This window comes from Pipistrellus kuhlii, unplaced genomic scaffold, assembly GCF_014108245.1.
Source record: "Pipistrellus kuhlii isolate mPipKuh1 unplaced genomic scaffold, mPipKuh1.p scaffold_m20_p_2, whole genome shotgun sequence".
Classification (NCBI taxonomy): domain Eukaryota; kingdom Metazoa; phylum Chordata; class Mammalia; order Chiroptera; family Vespertilionidae; genus Pipistrellus; species Pipistrellus kuhlii.
In genome coordinates this window covers 47,234,068-47,244,760 of record NW_023425515.1, presented here as the reverse complement: position 1 = coordinate 47,244,760, position 10,693 = coordinate 47,234,068, and the positions used below count along the sequence as shown (strand labels likewise).

General features: G+C 36.8%; 1 protein-coding gene across 2 annotated transcripts in view; it reads right to left on the bottom strand.

The window, feature by feature from the left end:
* Positions 1-614: 614 nt before the first annotated feature.
* Positions 615-10,693, bottom strand: part of UBXN7 (UBX domain protein 7) — a 61,859-nt gene continuing 51,780 nt past the window's right edge. Inside the window, exons 9-11 of one of the 2 annotated variants that reach the window (XM_036447912.2) lie at positions 7,039-7,432; positions 6,837-6,916; positions 615-3,577 (exon numbers count right to left, since the gene is read on the bottom strand). In XM_036447912.2, coding sequence (XP_036303805.1) covers positions 3,416-3,577; positions 6,837-6,916; positions 7,039-7,432 — 636 coding nt within the window. In that variant the 3' untranslated portion in view covers positions 615-3,415. The remainder of the gene's footprint in view (positions 3,578-6,836; positions 6,917-7,038; positions 7,433-10,693) is intronic. The other variant, XM_036447913.2, reaches the window with a different exon arrangement.

Sequence of the window (10,693 nt, the reverse complement as noted above, 5' to 3'; positions counted from 1 at the left end):
TTTTAAAAGATATACATAAAAAGATTTAATAATCTGGTATAGGTGGGATGCAGAAAAGATAATTAGGTCTTTTCTGAAAAGTTTAAAAGAGATAAAATCCTTTTTTACCTTTCTGTTTATTCTTAGCAAATAATGCCACATAATTATTTTCCTTTCACATTTTTATCAGTCCCTCAAAATAATGGTGTAAATGGGAATTTATAGGCATAGCAGAAATCCCACCAGCTTTAAGGAAACATAACCAAATGACACTTTACAGAGCCAAACAAAAGGAAGATAACTTTCGGGGCTGATGCCCCTGTTGGAGGAGACAGCAACATGGGAGTGAAAGAGCATGGACTCTGGATACCAATTTTGATTTTGCCACTTACTGGTTGTGACATCCCCAACAAGTTCTCTGAACTTCAATTTTATTTCTTATACATAAAATGGGGGGAAATGTGCATTTTATGGCGTTCTTATAAAGATTAAGAGAAAATGTGTAGAAGGTACCTACTACATGCTAATTACTCAAAATTAGTTGCATGTCTTCCCTCATTTGGCTCTTCTTTCTCTTCTCTGGTTTCTTCCTAAATCAATTTCAAAAGAGGTTTCTTGTCACTCCCCCAACAACCCCCCCACTAGTTTTCATTTTATCTCCCTGTATTTGTCACATTTACTCTCAAAATCTACCTTGTTCTTTTTCTCTGTACCTTTTATCTCTTTCAAGCTGTTTCCAATACCTACAAGGAATTACTATTTTAAGCTAATTTTTAATTATTTTACTAACCTCATTTAATCTATTCAATAAAACTTCTCCAAAAAGCAAAGGAATTTATAGAGAAAATAAGACAAATTAGAGGAAGTGGATTAAGTTCTTGAGTAAAGCAACATTCCTTATTCACTCTTCCCATGTACAATCTATAATTCCTCCATCCCACTGGCCTTTATTTCAAGCCCAGGAAAATTACATTCCTGCCTCAAAATAAAATAAAATAAAATCCTTTAGATTGTATATTCTAAACACCAGCTGTCTCTAAGTTGAGTCAGTATCTCATGCCCCATCTCTTTAATATGCTTACTTAAATCCTTTATATATATATATACTTGGTCATTTCACAGTTGAAAAAGTCACTTTGGTTTCTCATGCATGGATATGCTAGGGCTGAGCTTATCAAAAAGAACTACATTCTATCATTAATGGACATGTTGTCTCAGGTTCCCTAGATATGTTTTATAAAGAGAAGCTAATAGGTAAAAGAATAAAATAAAGTCCTACAGGGAAAGCTCTTGACTTCACATTTTTGACAGATTTGGGCTTTAGCTGTGACTTGGCTGAGTGGAGACAGGTGCCATGGCACCCAAACTGGGCGTACCCTCACTTCTTACCCTGTACCTCCCTGAATTTTTAGATTCTTGACCTTGCCTACTACCAACAGTCTTTTTACCCTCTAATGCATCTTCGATGGTATACAGCTCTATTCCTTAGATAGTAAGTCTATTATCCAAATTCAGATACAATTAAGGAATTAACATGAAAACCATGATTCCTCAATAATTCAGAAGCTGCTAGTTAGCCTCAAGAGCCTATGAAAAAACATCAAAGTGGTATTACTCAGTCACCAATCTAAAGAGAGAACTTTGACTCAAGATATAAATGAAATTGTAATTATATAAATATATTTATAAATATTTATACAATTATATACTTATACATAAGCACTTACACACACTTAGAAAAAATGTAAGAACATTAATCCAAAAGGACTCACTGAAGAATAAACAGAATTTTCCATGATTATTTTTGAGGAGAAACATTACTTGTTCTTTAGGGTGGGTCCCTCAAAATTCAACCATTAGAAATCATATTCTCTAATTAAGTACTAGCAACACATAAGCATGTTTAAAATCCCCTAGTCACCAAGTGAATGATCTTAAAATAGATGGGAACTTAAAGGTCTCTGAGCAAGAGCAATTTATGTTCCTCAAGTAGAAGGATCAATCAATATAAATCCCCATTTTATATTATGGTTTTATAGCAAGTTAAAGTTCTCATTTTGCCACCAGAATCACCACTACCTCATCAGAAGACTAAAGCTCAAAATAAGAACTAAGCATATAATGAAGCTGGTAAGTTGAGTAGTGCTATGGAGATTCAAGATGGCTAATCTAAACAAAACTGAGAAAAGCTTTCACCAACTACAATTTGAATGTGGCTTTTGTAGGCAGAAAAACCTCCACGACATTTGAAGACTACTAGCACCTCCCTTACTAAATGTTGTCTTATGGATTTAATTTAAAGGTTTTTCCCTTAGACTTTCAATTTTGAGACCTTTAGCAAGAAAAAGCATGAGGATTTAAGCTCATTTAGTCACCAGAGCCTTTTAGAGACTGTTCAACCAGGGGTAATAAATGAATCACTAATTCCAACCAAAGGAACATAGTTAGCTACTCTCAGCTGCATCTTTTTCTTTTTCCCCCCAGGATATACATAAGTATGCCTAAAGCTCATAGGACAATCAATAACCATAGTGGTTAAACTACAAGCCACTGTACTGCATGATTATTGAATAGCTGCCTTCCTATAGATCACCTGTAGACCCAGACAATGGGAGGGCCAAAGGAATTAATATGCCATACTGGCAAAAACAGCAAGCACCTTCTTATCCCAGTCACCACAATATGCTCACTAAAGGTCCACTCTGAGACTAGCAGGATCAATATAGTTTACAGAGTAGTAACTAAGAAAGTTGTCTCAGGCTAGGTTATTGAATGCCAACCCATGCTACTCGCCCAACATTTAACACTCATTTTGCCAATAACACATTTCATGGAAATAATTCTAGCTTGGGAGGATGGGAATCCTTCAAAATGATTTTTAAATGAGATGAATAATAATTATAAGAGATACTTTTTCGATGTAAATAAAAGCCTAGATATTCTGTTGTGATATTTCTTACATGGACAACAAAACATGTTAGAGAATTTTTTTTCCCCTACTAAAAACAGGGCTTACAAAAAAGGGAGGTTGTTCTTATTCTGAATCTAGCCATTCCTTTACCAAAGGAGTCTGAGGAGTAGTAACATTATCATTTGATCCCGAAAAAGTGCCATGCCAAAAGACCACTTATTGGAACACACATTTCCTGCTGCCAGTACTAGGAGGTGTTATCCTTATACTTCCATTTGGTCACCTGATTAGGTAAGAAAGAAAGAAAAGTAGGAAAAAGATGAAAATAGGAGAGGAGGGGGAAAAAAAGAGGGTAGGAAGTGAAAAAGATTTATAGGAGAGAGCAAGGAATAAAAGAGAAGGCAGGTGACTCGCTTGCCCAACTTTGGCTCTATGGTCCTACGAACCAAAATGCACACTCAGTGACATGGTATCTCACAGGAAAAGGGAAAAAAGGGGTAAGCTGAGAGAGGTCAGGCCATGATGTTAATTTCTTTCCTGTACAAAGACAGTCTCTTGAGGACAAAGGCCTGCCTCTTGTAATGTTATGTCATAGTCCAGATGAGAGAGTTTTCTTCGAGGGAAGTTGGTGAGAAGTTCAAAACGTTCATTTGGATATCCTTTAGACTGGACATGCTTCACCAAAGCCTATGAAAAACAAAAGAAAGACAAGACTATTAGATGGAAATAGAAAAAGCATATTAAAGAATTAAATATATATTATAATAATTTTAAAAAATAATTTTTATATATGTTTTCATTGGTTTTAGAGAGACAGGGAGACAGAGATAGAAATATTGATGAGAGAGCCGGGACCGGTTTGGCTCAATGGATAGAGCATCGGCTTGGGGACTGAAGGGCCCCGGGTTCGGTTCCGGTCAAGGGCATGTGCCTTGGTTGTGGGCATATCCCCGGTAGGGGGTGTGCAAGAGGCGGCTGATCAGTGACTCTCTCTCATTGATGTTTCGAACTCTCTCTCTCCCTTCCACTCTGTACAAAAATCAATAAAATATATTTTAAAAAAAAGAAAGAAAAAAAGATGGCACCAAAAAAAAGAAATATTGATGAGAGAAACATCGGTTGGCTGCCTCCTACAGGTTCCCAACCTGGGATCAAACAAGCCCAAAACTTAGGCACCTGCCCTGACCAGGAATCAAACTGGCAACCTCTTCGTATTTGGGTCAACACTCAACCACTGAGCCAAACCAGCCAAGCAATATAACATTCTTTTTAAAAAATATGTTTTATTGATTTGAGAGAGAGGAAGAGGAGAGAAACAGAAACATCGATGAGAGGGAAACATCAACATTGATTGGCTACCTCCTGCATGTCCCCTGTTGGGGATTGAGCCTGCAACCCAGGCATGTGCTCTGACTGGAAATCCAACCCTGACCTCCTGGTTCATGAGTTGATGCTCAACCACTGAACCACATTGGCCAGGCTAACATTCAGTATTGTCACATTAGATAAAATATGAAGTTTAAGGGCCAATATAACACTTTGGATGGGGAGATAATAAATGTACATTAAGTGATGTACTGAACTATACAGGGTTATCACTATTTCCTCAATAACAAACTCACTATTTATAAAATTACTGTCCTTGGTTTTAAACATTTGATTATTTTCCCTTCCATTTTTTTTATCGGCAAAGATATGTCTTTCATTCTACCTACAGCCAATCTTGTCACCTATGTACTAAATCTCTTCTTGCCTTCTCAGAAACCATGCCTCTACCGAGCATCCCTGCTTTAATAGGTATTGTCTACATCTCCCTCTCTACAGATGCTTCCCATCATACTCTAAACATGCAGTCTCTCCTTCAATCATTCCCCTTACTGTGATTACTGCATACCTCTCTCTAGCTTCACAACCAAACTTCTCAAAAAAGTGCTCCATCTACTGTCTCATCTCACATTCCCTTCCAAATATGAGACCTGGGAAACAGTCTGGGTATCAGCACCAGCAGCCAGATCCGACTGGCATTCCAGTCACACAGTCTTCAAGATCACACACACTCTCTCGCCACAGAAAACAGACAGGTAAAAATACCTGACCCAAAGGGGATTCATTCACAGGTATCCGATAAAAAGATGGAAGGGACTAAAAAAGCTAATCAGATTCATTCTCTTTTCCAGGAGTTAAAAACGACAGAGGAAAGGTCCATCAGCTATGAACTTTAGAGGAAAAGCCCCTCAGCATCATGATTTCGTGGACCATGTACGCACTCAGAGGTAAACAAAAGCCACCAATATATAGAGAGAACAATGGTATGAAGCAGAGAATTACAGTGGAGCCTCTGAACAGGCCCCAGCACAGAAACACAAAAAAAGATTGCCCTGGTTCTTAACTATTTTGTATGTCTAGCTATAAGAAAGCCAGAAGCCCCAGTAGTCTTCACTCCTCTTTTCTGGGAATAATTTCCAGTTGGAAAATGAAATGCAGCCATGGAATAGAACAGCCTTGTCTGGAACAGACCCTATGTGACTTGTCTAAGATAACTCAGGAAGGAACATTCGTTTAAAATCTTGCTTGGCGTTGACTTGTATTGACATAACCTTCAAACACGTGGTATCTACAGAACGTGTGAAGTGCAATTAACAAGTTTTGCTTGAAAAAGTTTGTGTTTGGTTTGGTTTTTCTTGCAAAACTAGGGCTAAGAAGATGGCGGATGAAGAGCATATTCGGCACTGCATGCTTTACGAGTTCCAATTAGGAAGAAAAGCAAGTGAGGCTGCAAAAAACATCTGTAGTGCTCTTGGTCAAGATGCAGTTAGCGCCAGAAAATGCCAGCGTTGGTTTGAGAAATTTCGCGAGGGAAATTTTTCGTTAGATGACAAGAGTGGTCGAGGTCGTGTGTCCAATTTTGATCAAGAAGCTCTTCAAGCTCTTTTGGTGCAAAATCCTCAAATTACCCAACAAGAGCTTGTGACAACTTTAAATTGTTCACAAAAAACAATTTCCAATCAATTGCGTGCACTTGGCAAAGTCCAAAAGTTTGGAAAATGGGTTCCTCATGAGTTGACCGACAACAACCGTAATCAAAGAGTCACAATTTGCAGTTCGCTCCTCTCTCGTCAAAACCATTTGCCATTTTTAGAGCAAATTGTTACCGGAGATGAAGAATGGGTGCTGTATGTTAATTTGAAAAGGCGGCCTCAATGGTTGGACAAAAATGAGGCTCCGCAGCCCACGCCAAAACCTGACTTGCATGCGAAAAAAGTGATGTTGTGTGTTTGGTGGAATTTTAAAGGAATTCTTCATTACGAACTTTTACCATCTAACCAAACCATTACAAGTGCAGTGTATAGTGCCCAATTGGAAAGGTTAGCCCAAGCTTTAAGAGAAAAAGAACCCACGCTGATTAATCGGAAGGGCGTAATTCTTCACCATGATAACGCACGACCGCATACTGCAAGAATCACTGCTGAAAAACTGCGCCAGTTGGAATGGGAAGTTCTCCTTCAACCTGCATATTCTCCTGATATTGCCCCTTCCGATTACCATTTGTTTCGTTCTTTGCAAAACTTTCTTCTTGGAAAAAAATTTAATAATGAAGAATGCCTCAAAAATGCATTGACCGAATTTTTTGCATCAAAATCACAAGAATTTTACAACAGAGGGATTAAAATGCTTCCTGAGCGTTGGGCACAAGTAGTAGAAAACAACGGCAACTATATTGTTGATTAAATTTTGTTGTATTGTTTAAATAAATTCTATTTAAAAAAGTATTAGAAAACGACATTAATTATTACTAGACCTAATATACTAATTAGAAATCAGAGTAACCTGTTAAATTTCCTTAGAGGTCAGACTGAATACTAACACTTATTTCAAAGAACAAGCCAATTATACCAATTAATTAGTTTCTCTCCTTTAAGCCAGTGCTTAAATTAGATATACTTACAAGCAATTTAGCTTGCTCTGGAAGAGTGATTTGTTCCCTTTTTCCATCTGGATACCGCAACATCAGCTGTGCTTTTGGTCCTGGGGTTAAAATATATATAAATGTATATATATATATATACGGGAGTTTAAGATGGAAGACAAATTTAAACAAATTCAGTAATATTCAAGTTTCAGTAAAGTAAGTCTAGAACATAGCTCACCATTTATATCTATGCCCTCCACTATTCCATCTGATTTCTCAGGTGACATCTCTAATATTTCTGAATCCATGACTGACAATGCTTGGTGGTTTGTGGTTGTTCCAGGCTCAGTTCTGGGTGGGGGCTCAGTTAGCAGCCTTCTGTTTTCCTCTTTTCTATGCCCCAAATCTTTATGGGGAGACTTTCTGGACTTGGCAAGATTCTCTATATCATCTTCTTCATCAGAGCCACAAACGGATATAAATTCCTCACTGCCAGAAAAAAGTTCAGATTCAGATTCTTCATCCGAGCGGCTATCCTGTTTTGTCTGTGATGAATCAAAATGTGTTTCTTGCAAGGAGGCTCTGATGGCAGCTTCTAGCTGGCTGTCTTCACTTGCATCTATAAGGCTCTCCTGCAAGATTCAGTCATAAAACACGGGTGCAAAAGAAAGAAAACAGTTAAACCAAAAAATAGTCAAGCCAGACAAGGCACAAGAAATATGATAGTTTGCCATTATTATTTTCTACTAAATATATCTCTTCTACTAAATTTTCACCTAGTTGAAGGCAATACTTTGTCCTACACAGCCAACTTGGGATGAATAGTTTAAAAATAAAAATAAAAACTGTCATACCACCTGGTATAATGATGCTGCAAGCATAGGGAAGTTTTCTACATCAAAATGAATAAAACTAAGAAAACAGAATACTGACTGCCCAAAAGAGGCAAGAATTAAGGTTTTTATATATAAAGCAAAAATATTACCGTATTTTTCGGACCATAAGACGCACCGGACCATAAGACGCACCAGTTTTTAGAGAAGGGAAATGAAGAAAAAAAGATTCTGAAACAAATAGTGTCCTAAAATATTTTATGTGCATTAAAACCCAACATCACAGTCATAAACACATGTAATCAACCCTGTAAAGTAAACAGCAGCATTTAGAACCATTTTAGAGCCGGGCAAGCACACAGAGACCACACAGAGCCGGGCAAGTAAAAAAACTTTTTTTTAAAAGTATATGTGTAGGCTATATTTGGACCATAAGACGCAGGGACTTTTCCCCCCCCACTTCTGGGGGGGAAAAGGTGCGTCTTATGGTCCGAAAAATACGGTAGTCTTTAACATGATTATATAAAGAAGCATGTCTACCTTGCTCACCATTATATTCTTCAATTAGCATTGTTTTGCCACATAGAATATCAATAAATAGCTCAGTAACTATCGTTTTGCAAAAAAAAAACCAAAAAAAACAAAAACTAACAGATCACTAACATTCAAAACAAAATACCATACAATAAATTGGGAAAAACGACTATATTTTCCCAAGCTTAATTACAATAAGATTTTCTTTTTCTTTTTTTTAATATATTTTTATTGATTTTTTATAGAGAGGAAGAGAGAGGGATAGAGAGCTAGAAACATAGAAACATCGACCAGCTGCCTCTTGCACATCCCCTACCAGGGAAGTGCCCGCAACCAACGTACATGCCCTTGACCGGAATCGAACCCGGGACCTTTCAGTCCGCAGACCGACGCTCTACCACTGAGCCAAACTGGTTTCGGCACAATAAGATTTTCATTGTGATGATGAGAAATACAAACTTAGTAGTTTTCCTTTTGGTAAAGTTATAATGCCACAGATTTCACTAAACTTATTCAGTCACAAAATTTGGGTTGCTTGCCAAAGGAATTTTGACAAAGAAGAAATAAACTTATGGTGTCATACTCCCTGATTTCAAACTGTTTTCCAAAGCTATAGTATTTAAACAGTATGATGCTGGCATAAAAACAGACACACAGAACAAGGGAGCTGCACAGAGAGCCCAGAAATAAACCCATGCTTATATGGTCAATTAATCTACAACAAAGGAGACAAGAATATACAAGGGGGAAAAGTTAGTCCCTTCAATAAATGATACTGGGAATACTGGATATCCATATGCAAGAAAATGAAATCAGACCACTTTCTTATACCATATACAAGAATAAATTCAAAATAGATGAAAAACTTAAATATGAGACCTGATATATCTGATAAGGGGTTAATATCCAAAATATATAAGTAACTCATACAACTCAACATCAAAAACAAATAATCCAATAAAAAATGAGCAGAGGACCTGAACAGACAGACATCTCTCCAAAGAAGAAATACAGATGGCCAACAGACTAAATCATTAGGGAAATGTAAATCAAAACCACAAAGATTATTACAACTATAAGAATGCTATTATAAAAAAGACAATAATAAAGAACAAGTGTTGGTGAGGATGTAGAGAAAACTCTCTCCTGCATTGTTGGTAGGATTATAAATTAGTGCAACTAATACAAAACAGTCTGGTGATTTCTCAAAAAAATTAAAAATAGAACTACCAGCAATTCCACTTGTGGGTGTTCACCAACAAAAATAGAAAACACTATTTAGCTGAAACCGGTTTGGCTCAGTGGTAGAGCGTCGGTCTGTGGACTGAGGGGTCCCAGGTTCGATTCCGGTCAGGGGCATGTACGTTGGTTGCGGGCACATCCCCGGTGGGGGGTGTGCAAGAGGCAGCTGGTCGGTGCTTCTCTCTCATCGACATTTCTAGCTCTCTATCTCTCTCCCTTCTTCTCTGTAAAAAATCAATAAAAATATATTTAAAAAAAAGAAGAAAAAAAAAGAAAACACTATTTAGAAAAGATCTATGCAACATATACAATGATAACCAAACCCCACCAACTTCAGCATTGTTCACAATACCAAGATATGGAAGCAACCTGGTATCCATCAATAGAATGAATGGATGAAAATAATGTGGTACATACACTCAATGGAATATTACTCAGCAATAAAAAATAGTAAAATCTTGTCATTTGTGATGAGCTTAGACAGTATTATGCTAAATGAAATAAGTCAAAGACAAACAGCATATGATTTCACTTTAATGTGGAATCTAAAACACAAATAAAAGTAAGCAAAACAAACTCATAAATACAGAGAACAAACTGATGTTTGCTAAAGGGGAATTGGGTGAGAGGATGAGTAAAAAGAGAGAAGATTAAAAAGTACAAATTTCCAGTTTTAAACTAAGTCATAGCTATGTAATATACAGCATAGAGCATATAGTCAATAATATTATAATAACTTTGTATGGTGACAGTTAGACTTATTGTGGTGATCATTTTATAAGGTATATAAATGTTGAATCAGTATATTGTATACCTGAAACTAACAATGTATGTGAACTATAACTTTAAAATTTTTTAAATATATTTAAAAATTTTAAATAATAAAACAAAAATTAATCAAACAAACAAAAAAGCGCCGAGACCGGTTTGGCTCAATGGATAGAGCGTTGCTTGGGGACTGAGGGGACCCGGGTTCAATTCCGGTCAAGGGCATGTACCTTGGTTGCGGGCATATCCCCAGTAGGGGGTGTGCAGGAGGCGGCTGATCGATGACTCTCTCTCATCAATGTTTCTGATTCTCTCTCTCTTCCTCTCTGTACAAAATCAATAAAATATATATTTAAAAAAAAAAAAAAAAAAAAACCAAAAAAGCATATTTGGGTAGAAATTATTTAGATTCTAACTCAAACAAAGCTATAAAAATATAAAATCTGTAAGATAACTGAAAGTTAAATACTGGATATCTCATGATGTCAAAATTAATTGATTTTTAAAGTGTGTGTT